Source organism: Tachyglossus aculeatus, chromosome X1 (assembly GCF_015852505.1).
Source record: "Tachyglossus aculeatus isolate mTacAcu1 chromosome X1, mTacAcu1.pri, whole genome shotgun sequence".
Taxonomy (NCBI): Eukaryota; Metazoa; Chordata; class Mammalia; order Monotremata; family Tachyglossidae; genus Tachyglossus; species Tachyglossus aculeatus.
This window is the reverse complement of record NC_052101.1, coordinates 122,687,599-122,706,596: the sequence shown is the minus strand read 5'-3', so window position 1 is coordinate 122,706,596 and position 18,998 is coordinate 122,687,599. Positions and strand designations below refer to the sequence as shown.

The following is an 18,998-nucleotide window of genomic DNA, read 5'->3' as shown; positions in this document are numbered from 1 at the left end:
CACCGAGTTCTTCCTCCCCGCGAGCCTCCCCCTCTCCAGTAGGAGTCCGCCTGCTTCCAGCTGGGGTCTGTGGGGGTCATGCCGTGGAGGACCCCTCCCGGGACCGCAAGGAGACCCCCATTATGGGCGGGGCGGCTCAGACGGCTGGCCGGGTTGAGGCTCCCTGGGGGGCCGCCCGTGACCCCGCTGACAGCAGAGGCGGCCGAGAGGGCCTGGCCCTAGCTGGACTCTGCCTCTCCACCTCTCGCCAGCGCAGCCCCCGGGGCTCCTGGCAGGCGGGCCGGGTGAGAGGGCTCGGTAGGGGCAAAGGGCATGCTGGAAGGGCCAGGGGAGGAAGGGGTAGAGTCCAGTCTCAACCTTCTCCCCCGTCCCTGGGCCTGAGTCGATTGATGTCCGCTCCCTCCCCAGTGCCCCAGTGCCCTCTCTCTCCCGATCCCACGTCTCTTGACATTTTTCCGTCGCGACGGCTTCGCACCCCATCCCAATGGGGCGAGTCCTTCAGGTCACGGGGCAGGCAATCCTGGCCCCGAGGGGGCAAAGCTGGCACGTTGGTTGGTGCCCTCAGGAGGGCGAAAGAGTCTGGCTATGCCCACCTCTGTCTCTCCTACTTGGCATCCTAAAATCCTTCCTTGCCCCCACCCAGCCTGGGTTTGCCCAGCAGTGCCTGTTCCGAAGGGAGGGAAGGGGGGGGGGGGGGAAGAGGGAGAGAGGGGGCAAAGCCTGCGTGCTTCATTTCGGGCTTCCTCTCTGCTCCGGTGGCCTGGAGCACAGAGGCTCGGAGCAGCTGCTCCCTCCCTGTTTCCTGCGTGAGGCTTTTTTATTTTATTTTTTTATTATTTTTTTCTTTGCTTCCAGCTCTCCGGCAGACCAATTTGTCCTGGGAGGCGTCAGAGTGGGAGTGATGAATAGGCCGACGGGGCTGCTGCAATGCAGCGCTGTGTCTCTGCAGGGCTCGCCAACTCGGCTCTCCCCGCGTCCGCCCCCTTTCGCCCCCTCCCTCCCCTGACCCCTAGGCGGGTGTGTGCGGGTGGGGGAGGGGATTGGGGGCCGACGGGGGTGTGTGTGTGTGGGGAGGGAAACACGCCCTGCCTCGCTCCCCCCAGGCTTTTCCAGGAGATGAGTCAAACGAGGGTCCCTCGGTCGACCCCGCCTCCCGCCCCCTCCTCAGCCTCCCGCTCACCCCCCCTCCTCCACGCCTTAGGCTTTAGCAACCCTAGGGGCCGGGTGGTGTGGCTGGGAGCCGACAGCCCCTCCCCGTTCCGGGATCTACCCCACCTCCTTCTCCCTCCTCCACGGCTCCGGGTCCTTGACCGCAACTCTGCAAGGACCGTCCGTTCCCTAGCCCAGGAGGCATCCTTCCGCCCGCCGCCCGGCCTGCTGCTCGGACTGCCTTCTCCCCCAAGTTCTGCCTGGATGGCGAGGGGTTTCGGGCTCCCCGCAAGGACCCCACACGCTAGCCGGGAAAGGGGAAGAGAGAGCAGTCCCGGCCCGGTAGTAAACCAGCTTCAGTCCGAGAGGGCCCTTGACTCGCCCTTTAGGGGATCAGCCCCCACTGAGCTCCCCAACCCGGCCATGCCTAGCCTCGCCGGGATCTAAATCGGCGACCTCAGACCAGCCGCTAGGCTCCCTCCATCTAGGGCGTTGGTGCCCTGTGTACAGGCGCCCTCGCTGGGTAGGCCCTGGTACTGCAGCCACGAGGTCTAGGCTTCAGGAGTGGTTGGGATCCGGGCAAGGGGTAAAGAGGGAGAGGTCGCCGGGAGGGAGAGGCTTCCCAGAATTGAGAGGATGACCATCTGGAGGCTGGCAAGGGGGCAGGCAGAGGGAAAGCTGGTCGGGGGAGAAAGTGGAGGCGTGGCTATTCACTCGTCCTAGCAGTATGGCCCAGCCCTGGGGAGGCGGCTGGGGCGGGACAAGAGCCTCAGAGGGAAGTTTCGCCCAGAGGCCCCACGGCCCGGCGCTCCTCCAGAACCCGGGCCGTGCAGGCCAGAGTTTCAAGCCGCTCCGCATGCCGGGCTGACATCAGCCCCATCTGTGCATCCAGCTGCCGCAGCTGCTCATCCTGCTTCCGCTTGGCGTTGCGGAAGGCCAAAACCAGGGCACTGTGGAGAGAGGGACAGGGCTGGCACGAGGTTGGGGGTGGGGTGAGACCAGTCCCAGGGGAGAGAAAGATCCTACAGGGGTAGGACAGGAGACTCTTAACAGGATCCTGGGGAGGGGGGTTGGGGGGAACTTTCACCGACAAAAGAGACTGAACAAGATGAAAAACACTGAAGTTGCAGCATGAAATGCTCAGAATAGGCAAAAGGAAAAACTTCCTAACTGTCAGGGGGCTTCAGAGTAGGAACAGGCAACCAGTGGAGATTGTGAATTTTCCACACTTTCCTGGAAGGTTTGGGGCATTCACCAAAGCCCTCTAGGCAGGGGACTGGATCAGATGACCTCTCAGGGTCCCTGGCTGTTCTGGGGATTCTGTTTAAGATGAGGAGCTGATGGGCAGAGGGCAGGGTCAAGGCTTGGTGTAGGGAAAGAGTGAAGCTGGATTTAAGTCAAAGCTTGGTGTAGAGAAAGAGTGAAGCTGGATTTAGGGTTGCAGGAGGCACGATCCCTGGCCCACCTGTGGGCTTTGAAGAAGTCACTGGTGAGTTCCACACACTGTGCCCTCTGGACTTGTCCGGTGCTGGCAAGTTTCTCCAGTGATGCCAACAGCTCTTGGATTCGGCTTTGCAGTTCCTGGCCCCTAGCACCCAGGAGCATCACAGCATCCAAGGAGGGTGAGATGTCTCCCAGGGCCCCAGAGATGCCCCGGTACCTCTCTCTACCCAGGGTATCCTGAGACCTTCCCCTCCCCAGCCGGGACTCAGAACCCGATCTGGCAGGCTAGTAGTGGCGGGAGGGGGGTTGCTGCCCCCATCTCCCCGCTCCCCCAAAATGATGCCCAGGACCTCTCAGAGGTCCCAGCCTGGCACAGCTGCCCCTCCTGCAGCATTAGGTCATAGGAAATGCTTACCGAGCCAGAGAACTTTCCAGTTCCTGTGCCATCACCTTTGTGTCCCGGGCCACCCTAGGTTTCCCCAACATTGCATCTCCATCGCCAGGTTCCTGCAAAGACCATGGGGTCTTAACCCCATGGCAAAGCCAACGAAGGGGAAGGGGGCCCAAAACACCCAGAATTGCCACCCCCACCTTGGTACCAGCTTCAGGTGGATCCCTCCCCCAGGTGCCAAGGCTCAGGGCGGGCATCACGGCACTCACCCCAGCACAACTGCTGCAATCACTGTCGCTGCTGATGCTGCTGCCACCGCTGGAGCTGAGCACCGTGCCAAGCCACCCGGGCCCATGGCTCAGCTCCCACTGCAGGTGCTCAAGAAGCAGGAGGTAGGTGGCCCCCTGGGCACGGTGGGCATAGTCCCGCAGCTCCAGCCCACGTTTCTCTTTCTCCAGAAGGCACAGCTGGGTCTTCTGGTCAGCCAGGGCCTCCTATGGCAGGAACAGCAGCTGGGCCCGGATCCGGCTACCCCGAAAGGCCCCACCAGCTTGCAGGAGGTCTCCCCTCAGCTGGGTCTGGTCCGTTCCAGACAATTCCCTTCCTATCACCTCCCACAAATCCTGGCTTCTGGGTGAGTGGTAGGCCTCTGCCGTAGGCTAGGTGCCTGCAGCTGGGTGTGGGTGAAAGAAACCTAAGTGAGTCTTTATCAAAACCATTTTCAAACCCTACGCCCAGCCCCAGGGCTGAGTGCTCAGTGCTGGCTGGGGGTGGGGCTGGGTAGTGAGATTGTCTCTTGGTGGCTTGGTGCCAGCTCTAGAATACCTAGGCACATAATAATAGTAATGATGGTATTTGTTAAGTGCTTACTATGTGCCAAGCACTGTTCTAAGCACTGGGGCATATACAAGGTAATCAGGTTGGACAAAGTCCCTGTCCCACATGGGACTCACAGTCTTAATCCCCATTATCCAGATGAGGTAACTGAGGCACAGAGAAGTGAAGTGACTTTCCCAAGGTCACACGGCAGACAAGTGACAGACAGGATTAGAACCGATGCCCTCTGACTCCCAAACCCGTGCTCTTGCCACTAGGCCATGCTGCTTCTCCCTGCCACCCTTTGGCTTGTGCCCTCTCATGCTTCCCAGGCTCCATTTAAGATTAATAATAATAATAATAATGATGATGGTATTTGTTAAGCACTTACTATGTGCAGAGCACTGTTCTAAGCGCTGGGGGATACAAGGTGATCAGGTTGTCCCACGTGGGGCTCACAGTCTTCATCCCCATTTTACAGATGAGGGAACTGAGGCACAGAGAAGTGAAATGACTTGCCCAAAGTCACACAGCTGACAATTGGCGGAACCGGGATTTGAACCCATGACCTCTGACTCCAAAGCCCTTTCTCTTTCCACTGAGCCATGCTGATTCCCAGTAGATAGCTCCTTGCCCCCTAATGCTAGGCCAGGGACCCCAGCCCCCAGCATAGCAGGAGTTTCCTCTTGCCAGGATTGAGGCCAAAGGGGTGGGATGGTGTCAGCTGGTACCCACTCTGATGGTGGCCAGCTCCTGCAGAATCTGCATCTTCTCCAACCTTGGAAGAGCACCTCCAGGCTGGGCACCCAGCACCGCCTGCATGATATCCTCTAAGTTGGGGCGGATGGGGTCAGGGGCTGGGTGGCAGCCATCCACTTGGGAGATCTTCAGCAGGGCCTGGCGCTCCCTCAGATTCTGGATAAAGCTCCTCAACAGTGTGGCCGCCTCCTGGGAATTCGCCGGTCTTGTCAAGGGATCCACACTGCTGCCCTCAGGACTGGAATGCACATCAAGAGCAGTGCCAGTCCCAATGGGCTTTATCATGCTAGCCCTTGGGGGGGCGGGCAATGAGAGCAACCAGGGTGCCCCGCCCATAGACCCCCCACCCCCACCCCGCCAAACCCCAACAATTCCTGGTACCAGCTCTCCTTCTCCTTGTTCCTTGAGACTGATATGCCAACAATCTCTTACCTGGGATGGGCACCTCTTCCCTCTGGAGGCTCCTCTTCCGCCAGCAGTTTCCCAGCCTCAGCCAGGACCATTTCCATCCTGTCGAAGTTCTCTGGGATTCCTTCTGCTCCGAGGACTGGCGCAATCCCCAGTTCTGCCTGACTCAGCGCAAGCAGCACCCCGTAAGCTTCCGCACATTGCTCGCTGTTGGGACGACCACAGCCCTGAGCCTCCAAAGAAAAAAATGCCCCTCACCCAAACTCCAGCCCTCCCGTACCGCTAAGGTGTCGCTCCCTTCTGTGAATTAAATCCAGTTCCAGTCTCCTTCCCCCAGGCCAGGGGCAACTATGCCTCTGACTAGTGCTCCAGATCCACCAGATGGAGTAAAATACACTTAGGAGGAACTCAACCAGGCATTTTTTTTTAGGCAGGGCCAGCTCCACTTAACCCAGTGAGGGGACATTAAAGAGAAAGGGGCTGGGGAGTATAAAGGGGAGCGGGCATATTCTCTGTACACTTTGGCATCAAATGAGCAATATGCAAATGTATGCAAAAGTAGTAGACTGATTTCAAGAGTCAACAGCTCAGGAGCTCTCTGCAACTGGCCTCACCTGTACTGCAGGGCCAGACGCAGGGCCGTGCTGTCAGACTCCTGCTGGCCCAGCCGCATGCTCAGTGCCTCCGAGTCACTCTTGCACTCCCGCAGGGCTGCTGAGAGCAGCTGGTTCAGGCACTTGAGTTTCTCAATGTTCCTGCCTCCGGACAAGAAGGGTGGCGGGGTGGGGGGAGAAAGGGCGAGAAAGTGAGAGTGCAGAACCAGAAAGGCCAAGGCCCTAGTGCCTCCTCCCAGAGACCCCCCCTCCCCTCATGCCAAAGGGTGCTCTGTTTCCAGAGCAACTCCTGCCCTCACTTGCCCAGGCCATCCTGTGGGTGCTCCCGGCCAGGGGAACCCAGGTTCTTCCCTGCCCTCCCCGTGCCAGGGTTGGGATCTCACCCCCGCAGTTGTTCCATTTGGACTTCCAGGTCTTGCATCTGGGGAACGAGGGGCTGAGGCTGGGGCCGGAGGTGGCCCAGGAGCTGGGCACTGGAGCAGCTCCGGGCTCGTCGGAGCAGGGGATGAGACACAAAGATGGGGTCCTGCCAGGAGAGCACCAACCGTGACCCACCTGGGCCCACCAGAATGATGGGGGGGGCGGGGTGTGTGTGTGTGTGTTTGGGGGGCGGGGGGAGGGACACGAGGGAAGAGAGAATCCCGGTCTCTTCTTCAAAAGTCATGAGTTCAGCATAGCCACAGCTCCTGACACCCTGGCCTGCCCCAAATCCCATCACTCCCACCCCCATTTGCTGCTACTAAGGTACACCTGTTCATTGGCACATACCCACCTGGGATCCCCAGGTCTTGCCCGCTGCTCCCGGGCTGCTAGAGCCACTGATGGAGCCTGCCCTTCTGAGGGGCAGGGGTGAAGATGGCTCCAGCCTCAGCAGAGAATCCTGCAGCTCCTGGACCTGAAGGGGGCAGGGGTGGGGTGCAGGAGAAGGGTTGGCATAAGTACTGAGGGGGCCCCATCCCTGCCCCCTCCCCTCACCGCCAATTCTAGAAACCTAGCTTCTGGCCCAGCTCCCCACCCCCAAGACAGAAGAATGTCTGTTCTTGATTTAAACTTCGCACACCCTCCTGCGGCCTGTGTGCCCCAGCCCCCTTATGTCTAACCCACCTTCCCCTGGCTGTAGTCTGTCCCATCTCCCCATCCAGCCTTTGTCCTTCTCTCTCTGTCCCCTCCTCCTCTTCTCCCTCCTCTCCATCTTCCTTACCTTTTTCTGCAACCTTTCCTTCTCCTCCTGGGCGGCCCGTAAGGCTCCCCGAGAATGGCTCAGCTCCTCTTCCTTGTTCCCCAGTGCCACCCGGAGAGAAGCATTCTGCTCCATGAAGCTGGCCACCTCCCGCCAGTACCAGCTCCTCTCCTCTGTGGGCAGCCCTTGGCCTGTCTCACTCCCGCACTTCCCTTCTTTCTGCCCTCCTGGGTCCATCTCCCAGCTTTCAGCCAGCTCTTCCAGTTTCTGGAAAGATGACATCACCCCACCCACCGCCCCGCGACCCCCATTATCACCCAACCACCCACCCCAGCAGGAGCTCAGGACTGGGCAGGAAAAAGCACTCTTGGTTAGGCCTACCCCTGGCCCTGGGACCCCCTCTGGCCCTGGCCCACCTTGCCCCACCCTGCCCCCTGTATACATCTCCATGCAAGGCCAGGCCCACCTGGTTTGCCTGTCCCAACTCCTCTGTCACTGGCCCCTTCCCATCAGGGTCTGTGCCCTGGTGGCTGGAGGCCCCCTGGCGCCAAGCAAATGCTGCCTTCTCCAGTGATGTCACTGCCTGCTGCAGGTCCAGGAACACATTGGGGCGGTGTCCTGGGGAGAAGCCAGATGCCCCAGCATGAGAGGTGAGAGATGGGAGGCAGAGGAACTGAGGGCTGGGGGAGTTGGGGCGGCGGGGGCGCTGAGGAGGTGGGCTCTGTAGAACTGAAGACCCTTCTCTTTGGGGGGGATAGAAGGGCAGATCCACGAGCCTGGAACTCCCCAGGGACATACCTCTAAGGGCAGGATCCGATCTTGAAGAGGGAACTCAAGTAGCTGGGGGAAACCTAGGGGCACTGGGTAGCTCCATCATCTCTGGGCCCAGCCATCTTCCCAGATGGAACAAAACTTACCCTCCTCAGTGCCCCCAGAAGGAGGCAGACAGAGGCCGCAGGCAGGGGGCTTGGCCCGGCCCTCCCAGGGCAGAGTGTTGTACTCCGAGCTTCGCTCTGCATCCTCTTCTCCCTCCCTGCGGGGATAAAGCTGGAGGCCAGAGACCAAAGAACCCAGGAATCCATGTGCCAAAGCCAACAGCAGGAAGAGGGCACTCCCCACTTCCAATGGCGGCTGGGTACTTCCACCCAGTTTAACCTGGGCCCATCCCTTGAGCAGATCTGGATACCAGTGAGTGGGAACCAACCAGTATGGGCCTTGGAGTGCAGGCAGCCACACGTGTTCATGTGTTTGTGTGTGTACGTTTGTGTGTCCTGTCTCCCCATCAAACTGTCAGCCCCTTGAAAATGGGGCTTGCTCTGCCCCTCCCCACAGCACCCAGTACAGTGTGTGTGGAGAAGGAAGGAGGGTGGGGGGGTGGGGGTTGTGCAGACCCCACCGTAATCTCCCATTCCTCCTGGTGCACAGCATCTCCTTACCTTGCCCTAGCTTGCTGCAGCTGCTCCAACTTGCCATGCAGCTCGGCAATGGTCACTAAGAGCTCGGTGATCTGCTCCTCATACCGCAGGACGGCCCTCTCATCCGGCCCCCCAGCTGCCGCTGCCACCACCTCAGTCTCCTCTGCGCTCTCCGCCACGGGGTCCAGCTCCCCCTATAGCCACTCAGCCTTTTAGAAACCCCCCAACTCCCCGACCTGCCCCCCCCACACAAAAAACCCCTGGGATCTTGGCCCTGCTTCTGCTGCGAAGGCAATTGATTCTGCCTGACCCCCACATCGGCCTCCCCACTCCCTGACCATCCACAAGATTTTCCGTCTGCCCGGCTCTCAGGATGGGCCTTCTCCCACATTCATTCATATCACCCCGTCCCCACCGTTTCACCTGTCCCCTCCCCACTGGACTGCCTGTCCTTCCCCACTGAATCCTGTGGGATCAGGGTGGGAGAGGAAGCGGGAGCCTCCGGGATGGCTTCCTGTTTTCAGAGAGAACAATGAACGGGTCGGCCGGTGGGGTGGGGCCCAGGACTGCTCGCCTCCCTGCTTTCCTCTCCCCTGCTCCCGGCTTTGGGACAACTCACAGGGGGTGGAGCTCGGCCCCTACGGCTGCGGGGCCGGTTAGCCCTGCTGCTCATGGGCTCCTGGCCTGTAAGAGACAGAGAGGGCAGGCGGGCTGAGACCAAAAGCAGAGAAAGAGGCAGAGATCCAGGGAGAGATCGGAGCTTCACCAAGCCAGCAGTTTCCATCTGAAACCGCAATGGAGTTGGGGGTGTGGGGTGGGGGGTGGGTTGTGTGTGTGTGTGTGTGTGTGTGTGTGTGTGTGTGTGTGTGTGCGCGCGCGCGCGCTTGCATATGTGTTTCATCTCTACTGCCACCAGCCTACCCCAACCCATGGGATCTCTGCCTCTCCCACCTCCGGGCTCTGTAAATCCTAACAAGTTTGGGGTGGGCCTGGGGGGGTGGGACATGACTGCCAACTGATTCGATTTTCCCCACCTGGACCAATTTATAGGCATCCACCAGCTCAGTCTACACTGGGCATTCCCTGGGTCCAGAGCCGTGGACTGAGGGCCTAACGGGATCAATCAATGGTATTTATTGAGTGCTTACCGTGTGCAGAGCACTAGACTAAGCACTTGAGAGAATACAATACAGTAGAGCTGGTAGGCACAATCCCTGCCCACAAGGAGCTTATAGTCTAGGCAGCTCTACTCAGCCTCCAATGCAGGATGCCCAAACCTTGACTGTGGGAGCCCAGAATGCAGAACAGGGCACACTCATAGGGCTCTTCCTCTGGGTGTTTGGGTGCACTTATCAAGTCAAGCCCTGTCCCCTTATGGGAAAGGTGAAAACTGAGGCCTGGGGACTTGCCGGAGCCATGTGGAAAATCAACAGAGATGGGAAAGCAAAACCCAGGTAGCAGCATGGCGTAGTAGATCGAGCACGGGCCTGGGAATCGGAAGGCTGTGGGTTCTAATTCCGACTCCACCACATGTCTGCTGTATGACCTTGGGACAGTCACTTCACTTCCCTGGGCCTCAGTTACCTCATCTAGAAAATGGGGATTGAGACTGTGAGCCCCACAGGGGACAGGGACGGTGTCCAACGCGATTTGCTTGTATTCACCCCAGTGCTTAGTACAGTACTTGGCACATAGTAAGCGCTTAACAAATACCACCATTATCATTATTATTTCAAACTTCCTCCCTTTTCCCCCTCCCCACTTTCTCAGCCATTCCCTTTATTGTATTGGAAGCAGAGGTTCTGATTTCTATACTCAACTTTCAGGCTTCCTCCTTCCCAGGATCCCCTGCCCTGTAGCAAACTGGGGGCAGCAAGCCCCACTGAGTGTGCTGGCATTCCCCATGGGTGCCATGATCCATCTAGTCCCCATTTGTTCTAACCTTTCCCAAACCCCACCCATTGAGGTTTCCATGTTGGAGCACTGAGGATGTCAGGCAGGAGAAATCCTGTGCCCTTCCAGTGGGGAGGGCATCATTTGCCCCCTCCCAAGCCAGGTTTTCCTAATTGCCTCCCCTTCCAGCTGCTTCCAGCTGCTTAACTGACAAGGGGCAAACATGAAAAACCCCAGGGCCAGAGCCTAGCCATATTCCAGGGAGTGGGAGAAAGCGCCCGCTAAGAACCACCCCCCTCCCCGCACTAGAAAGGGCATGGCATTCCCTCTCTACCTTACAGCTCCTGGCTCCGTTGGCTGGCCACGAGCTGAGACGAAGGGGCCGGGATGCGGGCAGGTGACCTGGTAGTTGGACTGCCCTGAAGCTGCACTTCCTGGCAAGGCACACTGGAAGCCCCTTCCCTGCTGCTGCTGGCCTGGGAGGTGGTTGTGACCAGAATGAGGGTGGAAAGCTGAACTCCCCCCACCCCTACCCTTCTGTCACATGACCTGGTTATTGTTTTTCTCCCAAACCCCTGAGTTGCAGCTGTTTCCTCTCCTCCTCCATCCTCGGGAAACACCTCCCCCCCCTCAATACGCACATACAAACACCCCATCCTCTGCCAGTCTAGACAGGCTCCTTGTAAGGGAGTGGCAGGAGACTGGGGCTTAAGCAGGACCATGCTGAGGAGGTGACAAGCCTTCAATAAATATCACTGATTGACTGATTGATGTGACAAGAATATACTCAACTGCCAAATTGTATATTCCTCAATTTAGGTCTACTGTCTCCTCCATTAGCCGGCATGTTCCTCAATCAATCAATCAGTGGTATTTCTGAAGTGCTTACCGTGTGCAGAATACTGGACAAAACGATTGGGAGAGTATGATACAGCAGCCCTGCCCACAACCATTCATTCATTCAATCGTATTTGAGTGCTTACTGTGTGCAGAGCACTGTACTAAGCGCTTGGAAAGTACAATTTGGCAACAGATACAGTCCCTACCCAACAACAGGCTCACAGTTTAGAGGGAGGAGACAGATAACAAAACAAAGCAAGTAGACAGGTGTCAATACCATCAAAATAGATAAATAGAATTATAGATATATACACATCATTAATAAAAATACACATCATCTAGGAAAGCAATGTGGCTCTAGTGGATAAAGCATGGGCCTGGAAGCCAAAGGACTTAGGAGCTAATTCATTCATTCATTCATTCAATCATTTATTGAGCACTTACTGTGTGCAGAGCACTGTACTAAGTGCTTGGGAGAGTACAATACAACAATAAACAGACACAATCCCTGCCCACAACGAGCTCACAGTCTGGGAGGGGGAGGGCGCAGACATTAATATAAATAAATTACAGATAAGTACATAAGTGCCGTGGGGCTGGGAGGGGGGATGAACAAAGGGAGCAAGTCAGAGTGACGCAGAAGGGAGTCAGAGAAGAGGATGCCCACTCCACCATTTGATTGCTCTATGACCTTGGGCAAGTCACCTCTCTTCTCAGTGCTTCAGTTTCCTTAACTGCAAAATAATAATAATTATGGTAATTGTTAAACTCTTACTATGTGCCTAGCACTGTTCTAAGCGCTGGGGTAGATACAAGTTAGGTTGGATACAGTGTCGGTCCCACATAGGGCTCACGCTCTTAATCCCCATCTTACAGATGAGGTAACTGAGGCCCAGAGAAATGAAGTGACTTGCCCACGGTTGCACAGCAAACAAGTGGTGGAGTCAGGATTAGAACCCGTCACCTTCTGCCTCTCAGGCCCGTGCCCTATCCATTTACACTGTTCTGCTTCTCCAATACAGTGTAGCCCTTAGAACTGTGTTTGACACATAATAAGCACTTAACAAATACTATTTTAAAAAAAACAACATTTTCAGTCTAGAGGGCAAGAATCTAGTCCCTCCATGGATATGTACCAACACCTAGGGTAATCTGTACATACATCATCCTCCCTGTTTTTGAAGTCTGCAACCTCCACAGTATCCTTGACTCCTCATGGCCTAGAAGAAAGAGCACACACTTGCGCATCAGAGGACCTGAGTTCTAATCCTGCCTCTGCCACTTACTTGATGTGCAACTTTGGGCAAGTTACTTGACTTCTCTGGGCCTCAGTTTCCTCCTCCATCAAATGGGGATAAAATGCCTGTTCTCCCTCCCACTTAGATTGTGAGCCCCATGTGAGACAAGAACTATTTCTGACCTGATTATCTTGCATCTACCCCAGTGCTTAATAATAATATTGTGCTCAATAATAATATTATATTATATTATAATAATTATATTATTATGCTTAATAATAATGATGATGGCATTTGTTAAGCGCTTACTATGTGCAAAGCACTGTTCTAAGTGCTGGGGAGGATACAAGGTGATCAGGTTATCCCACGTGGGGCTCAGAGTCTTCATCCCCATTTTACAGATGAGGGAACTGAGGCACAGAGAAGTGAAGTGACTTGCCCAAAGTCACACAGCTGACAATTGGAGGAGCTGGGATTTGAACCCATGACCTCGAAATCCCAAACCTGTGCTCTTTCCATTGAGCCACACTGCTTCTCCACTGAGAAAATACCACATCTATTATTATTATCTCTCAAACTCAGCCGCTTGCTAAATCCTGCCGCTTCTTTCTCCACAACATTTGCCAGAGCAGCTCCTTTCTTTCCACCCATTTGGCCACCCCCAGCGGCCACCTTGGCTCAGGAACTTGTCATATCCCAGCTTGACTCCTAGATCAGCCTCCTCATTGGTCTCCCGACCTCCAGTTTTGCCTCTCTCCAGGCCACACCTCACTCCGCCGCCCGGATCAATTTTGTAAAACATCGTTCTACACTCGTCTTCCCATCTCCTCAAAATCCTTCATTGTTGAAAAAAAGCAATGTACTAAGTGCTTGGGAGTTAGTCAATATTATTTATTGAGTGCTTACTGTGTGCAGAGAACTGTATTAAGTGCTCAGAAGAGTACAATAGAGCAATATAACAGACATATTCCCTGCCCCTAACTAGCTTACAGTCTAGAGGGGGAGACAGCTGTTAATATAAGTAAACAAAATTACAGATATGTACATAAGTGCTGTGGGGCTAGGAGGGGTATGAATAAAGGGAGCAAGTCAGGGTGACGCAGAAGGGAGTGGAAGAAAAGGAAAAGAGGACTTAGTAAGGGAAAGCCTCTTGGAAGAGATGTGCCTTCAATAAGACTTCGAAGGTGGGGAGAGTAATTGTCTTGCTGACCTCCCAGCCTCCTGTCTTTCCCCACTCCAGTCCATACTTCACTCTGCTGCCCAGATCACTTTTCTACAAAAACATTCTGGACACATGGCCCCACTCCTCAAAAGACTCCAATGGTTGTCCATCCACCTCCGTATCAAACAAAAACTCCTCTCCATTGGCTTTAAAGCACTCCATCACCTTGCCCCCTCCTACCTCACCTCACTTCTCTCCTTCTACAACTAAGCCCGCATGCTTTGCTCCTCTAGTGTTAATCTTCTTACTGTGCCTCGATCTCACCTGCCTCACTACCGACCCCTCACCCATGTTCTGCCTCTGGACTGGAACACCCTTCCTCCTCTAATCCAACTGACAACCACTCTCCCCCGCTTCAAAGCCTCATTGAAGGCATACCTCCTCCAAGAGGTATTCCAAGACTAAGTCCCACTTTTCCTCATCTCCCACTCCTTTCTGCATTGCCCTGCCTTGCTCCCTTTGCTCTTTCCCCCCTCCCAGCCCCAAAGCACTTATGTACATATCTGTAATTTCATTTATCCTTTTGCCCTTCCCAACTCCCAGCCCCAAAGCACTTAAGTACATATCTGTAATTTTATTTATGTGTAATGAGGTCTGTCTCCCCCACTCTAGACTGTGAGCTCATTGTAGGCAGGGAATGTCACTGTTTATTGTTATATTATACTTTCCCAAGCACTTAGTACAGGGCTCTGCACAGAGTAAGAGCTCAATAAATCTGACTGAATGAATTAATATGAAGAGGGAGGGAGTTCCAGGCCAGAGGCAGGACTTGGGTGAGAGGTTGGCAGCAAGATAGACGAGATTGAGGTACAGCGAGCAGGTTGGCATTAGAGGAGTGAATTGTGCAGGCTGGGTTGCAGTAGGAGAGTGGCAAGGCGAGGTAGGAGGGGGCAAGGTGATTGAGTTCTTTAAAGCTGATGGTAAGGAGTTTCTGTTTGATGCAGAGGTGGATGGGCAACCACTAGAGTTTCTTGAGGAATGGGGTAATGTGACCTGAATGTTTTTGTAAGAAAATTATCCAGACAGCAGAGTGAATCCTCCCCGCTTCTAGACTGTGAGCCCGTTGTGGGCAGGGATTGACTCTATTTGTTGCTAAATTGTACTTCCCAAGTGCTTAGTACAGTGCTCTGCACACAGTAAGCTCTCAATAAATACAGTTGAATGAATGAGTGAATGAATGAAATATGGACTGGAGTGGGGAGAGACAGGAGGCAGGGAGGTCAGCACGGAGACTGATACACTAATCAAGGCAGGATAGGATAAGTGCTTGGATGGAGAGGAAAGGGTGGATTTTTAGTCAATTAATCAATCTATGGTATTTACTGAGTGCTACTGTGTGTAAAGTGCTTGGGAGAATACAGTAGAATTAGTGGATATGATCCCTGCCTGCTCTCTAGGATTTAACAATCTAGAAGAGATTTAAGGACTCAATAAGTATTATTGATTGATTAGCTGATTGAGATTAGTATGTTTGAAGAGCCACTGACTGTTCAAAATCATTTTGTGTGTCTCCCCTGCGAGAGTGGCTAGAGCTCAAGCCTGGGAGTCAGAAGGACCTCGGTTCTAATCCTGGCTCTCCCACTTGTCTGCTCAATGACCTTGGGCCAACAAGGTCTTCACTTCTCTGGGCCCCAGTTCCCTCATCTGTAAAATGGGGATTAAGACTGAGCCCCTGTATGGGACAGGAACTTTGTCCAACCCAATTTGCTTGTATCCACCCCAGCCCTGTGCTCCTTCCACCAGGCCATTGGACTTCATCTACTGTATTCTATTCCTCCAGACTGTAAGCTCATTGTGGGTAGGGAACGTGTCTACCAACTCTATGAATTGTACTATCCCAAGCACTTAGTCCAGTGTTCTGCATACAGTAAGTGCTCAATAAATACCATTGATTGATTGATGGATAGGAAACTGTTAGACTGTCAGCTCGTTTGTGGGCAGTGAAGGTGTCTAACAACTCTGTTGAATTGTATTCATTCATTCATTCAATCCTATTTATCGAGCGCTTACTATGTGCAGAGCACTGGACTAAGCACATGGGAGAGTACAATAGAACAATAAACACATTCCCTGCCCACAATGAGCTTAGTCTCTCCCAAGCGCTTAGTCCAGTGATCTGCACACAGTAAGTGCTCAATAAATACAATTTTTTAATGGTATTTGTTAAGCACTTACTATGTATCGAACACTGTTCTAAGTGCTGGGGTAGATGCAAGTTAATTAGGTTGGACACGATCCCTGTCCCGCATGCGGCTCACAGGCTAAATAGGAAAACTGAGGCACAGAGAAGCAAAGTGATTTGCCCAAGGTCACACAGCAAGGAATTGGCCAAATTGGGATTAGAACCCAAGTTGTCTGACTCCCAGGCCCATGCTCTTTCTACTTGGCTAAGTTGCTTAATAATAATGATAATAATAATAATAATAGTACTTGTTAAGTGCTTACGATGTGCCAAACACTGTTCTAAGAATTGGGGTAAATACAAGTTAATCAGGTTAGACACATACCATGTACTACATGGGACTCACACTCTTAATTCCCATTTTACAGATGAGATAACTGAGGCCCAGGAAAGTGACTTGCCCAAGGTCACACAGCAGATGAGTGGCAGAGCAGGGATTAGAACCCAGATCTTTCTGACTCCCAGGCCAGGCCTCTATCCACTAAACCACACTGCTTCATTTGATTCATTCATTCATTCAATCATATTTATTGAGTGCTTACTGTGTGCAAAGCACTGCACCAAGCGCTTGGGAGTGTACAATACAAGAACAAATAGACACAGTCCCTTCCCATAACGAGCTCACCCCAGAAACAGATATATACAAAAATAAATACATAAATTGCAGCTATATACCTATGTGCTGTGGGGCTGGGAGGGAGGATGAATGAAGGGTTCAAGTCAACAAAGGGAGTAGGAGAAAAAGAGAGGAAGGCTTAGTCAGGAAAGCAGCATGGCTTAGTGGAAAGAGCCCAGGCTTGGGAGTCACAGGTGGTCGGTTCTAATCCCGCCTCCACCACTGATCAGCTGTGTGACTTTGGGCAAGTCACTTGACTTCTCTGTGCCTCGGTTACCTCATCTGTAAAATGGGGATTAAGACTGTGAGCCCCACTTGGGACAGCCTGATTACCTGGTAATCACCATGCCAACCTCGTTCACTTCAAGTTTATCCTTTCCTGCCTTAACTCAGCCCTCTCTTCTGCCAGACAAAACTATTTCTCCTGCCTTATTGACACCCATGCCCATCACCCCCGCCAGCTCTTCCGTACATTCAACTCCCTTCTCAGGCCCCCGGTTCCTCCCCCTCCTCCTTCCCTCACCCCCAACGATCTGGCCTCCTACTTCATTAACAAAATTAAATCCATCAGGTCCGACCTCCCCAAAGTCTCTTCCCCCCTTTCTCCATCCCCCCGGCTCTCAACACTCTCTGCTACTCTCCCATCCTTCCCAGCGGTATCCTCAGAGGAACTCTCCTCCCTCCTCTCAAGTGCTACTCCGGCCACCTGTGCTTCTGACCCCATTCCCTCTCATCTTATGAAATCTCTCGCTCCATCCCTTCTCCCCTCCTTAACTTCCATCTTCAACCGCTCACTGTCCACTGGTTCCTTCCCCTCTGCTTTAAACATGCCCATGTCTCTCCCATCCTAAAAAAACCCTCTCTTGACCCCACCTCACCTTCTAGTTATCGTCCCATATCCCTCCTACCATTCCTTTCCAAACTCCTTGAACGAGTTGTCTACACGCGCTGCCTAGAATTCCTCAACAACAACTCTCTCCTCGACCCCCTCCAGTCTGGCTTCCGTCCCCTTCATTCCACGGAAACTGCCCTCTCAAAGGTCACCAATGACCTCCTGCTTGCCAAATCCAACGGCTCATATTCTGTCCTAATCCTCCTCGACCTCTCAGCTGCCTTTGATACTGTGGACCACCCCCTTCTCCTCAACACGCTATCTGACCTTGGCTTCACAGACTCCGTCCTCTCCTGGTTCTCCTCTTATCTCTCCGGTCGTTCTTTCTCAGTCTCTTTTGCAGGCTCCTCCTCCCCCTCCCATCCTCTTACTGTGGGGGTTCCCCAAGGTTCAGTGCTTGGTCCCCTTCTGTTCTCAATCTACACGCACTCCCTTGGTGACCTCATTCGCTCCCACGGCTTCAACTATCATCTCTACGCTGATGACACCCAGATCTACATCTCTGCCCCTGCTCTCTCCCCCTCCCTCCAGGCTCGCATCTCCTCCTGCCTTCAGGACATCTCCATCTGGATGTCCGCCCGCCACCTAAAGCTCAACATGTCGAAGACTGAGCTCCTTGTCTTCCCTCCCAAACCTTGTCCTCTCCCTGACTTTCCCATCTCTGTTGACGGCACTACCATCCTTCCCGTCTCACAAGCCCGCAACCTTGGTGTCATCCTCGACTCCGCTCTCTCATTCACCCCTTACATCCAAGCTGTCACCAAAACCTGCCGGTCTCAGCTCCGCAACATTGCCAAGATCCGCCCTTTCCTCTCCATCCAAACTGCTACCCTGCTCATTCAAGCTCTCATCCTATCCCGTCTGGACTACTGCACCAGCCTTCTCTCTGATCTCCCATCCTCGTGTCTCTCTCCACTTCAATCCATACTTCATGCTGCTGCCCGGATTATCTTTGTCCAGAAACGCTCTGGGCATATTACTCCCCTCCTCAAAAATCTCCAGTGGCTACCAATCAATCTGCGCATCAGGCAGAAACTCCTCACCCTGGGCTTCAAGGCTCTCCATCACCTCGCCCCCTCCTACCTCACCTCCCTTCTCTCCTTCTACTGCCCAGCCCGCAACCTCCGCTCCTCCACCGCTAATCTCCTCACTGTACCTCGTTCTCGCCTCTCCCGCCGTCGACCCCCGGCCCACGTCATCCCCCGGGCCTGGAATGCCCTCCCTCTGCCCCTCCGCCAAGCTAGCTCTCTTCCTCCCTTCAAGGCCCTGCTGAGAGCTCACCTCCAGGAGGCCTTCCCAGACTGAGCCCCTTCCTTCCTCTCCCCCTCGTCCCCCCTCCATCCCCCCATCTTACCTCCTTCCCTTCCCCACAGCACCTGTATATATGTATATATGGTTGTACATATTTATTACTCTATTTATTTATTTATTTATTTATCTTACCTGTACGTTTCTATCCTATTTATTTTATTTTGTTGGTATGTTTGGTTCTGTTCTCTGTCTCCCCCTTATAGACTGTGAGCCCACTGTTGGGTAGGGACTGTCTCTATGTGTTGCCAATTTGTACTTCCCAAGCACTTAGTACAGTGCTCTGCACATAGTAAGCGCTCAATAAATACGATTGATTGATTGATTGATTGGTATCTACCCCAGTGCTTAGAATGTGGCCGGCACATAGTAAGCACTTAACAAATACCATCATTATTATAAGTATTAGTGGATAGAACATGGGCCTGGGAATCAGAAGGTCAAGGGTTCGTAACCCAGGTATATCACTTGTCTGCTGTATGGCCTTGGGCAAGTCACTTCACTTCTTTCTGCTTCAGTTACCTCATCTGTAAAATGGGGATTAAGACTGTGAGCCTCCTGTGGGGCAGAAACTGTGTCCAACCCAATTTGCTTGTATCCCCTCGGTGCTTAGTACAGGGCATGGTGCATAG

The 18,998-nt window shown here is 53.9% G+C and overlaps 1 protein-coding gene across 2 annotated transcripts; it reads right to left on the bottom strand.

Moving 5' to 3' along the window:
• Positions 1-1,191: 1,191 nt before the first annotated feature.
• USHBP1 (USH1 protein network component harmonin binding protein 1) lies at positions 1,192-10,490 on the bottom strand. Of its 2 annotated transcripts, XM_038740317.1 has the most exons (15): positions 10,403-10,490; positions 8,795-8,859; positions 8,197-8,369; positions 7,678-7,793; positions 7,227-7,378; positions 6,782-7,027; positions 6,353-6,475; positions 5,964-6,106; positions 5,581-5,721; positions 4,991-5,173; positions 4,535-4,796; positions 3,253-3,477; positions 3,008-3,099; positions 2,615-2,737; positions 1,192-2,099 (listed from the first exon to the last, which is right to left on the bottom strand). In XM_038740317.1, the coding sequence occupies exons 2-15, from the start codon at positions 8,846-8,848 to the stop codon at positions 1,919-1,921; spliced, it is 2,214 nt and encodes a 737-aa protein (XP_038596245.1). In that variant the 5' UTR covers positions 8,849-8,859; positions 10,403-10,490; the 3' UTR covers positions 1,192-1,918. The 2 variants fall into 2 exon arrangements, with proteins under 2 accessions (XP_038596245.1, XP_038596246.1); XM_038740318.1 differs by lacking the exon at positions 10,403-10,490 and having other exon boundaries at positions 8,795-8,942.
• Between the last annotated feature and the right edge of the window lie 8,508 nt (positions 10,491-18,998).

What these genes read in the sequence shown, in the direction of transcription:
- USHBP1 (XM_038740317.1), bottom strand. Translation starts at nt 8,848, where the DNA reads ATGAGCAGCAGGGCTAACCGGCCCCGCAGCCGTAGGGGCCGAGCTCCA. An exon ending in GGGGCCGAGCTCCACCCCCT is followed by an intron (nt 8,370 to 8,794) that starts GTGAGTTGTCCC and finishes GAGTGGCTATAG; the next exon opens with GGGGAGCTGGACCCCGTGGC. An exon ending in AGTTGGGACAGGCAAACCAG is followed by an intron (nt 7,028 to 7,226) that starts GTGGGCCTGGCC and finishes TCATCTTTCCAG; the next exon opens with AAACTGGAAGAGCTGGCTGA.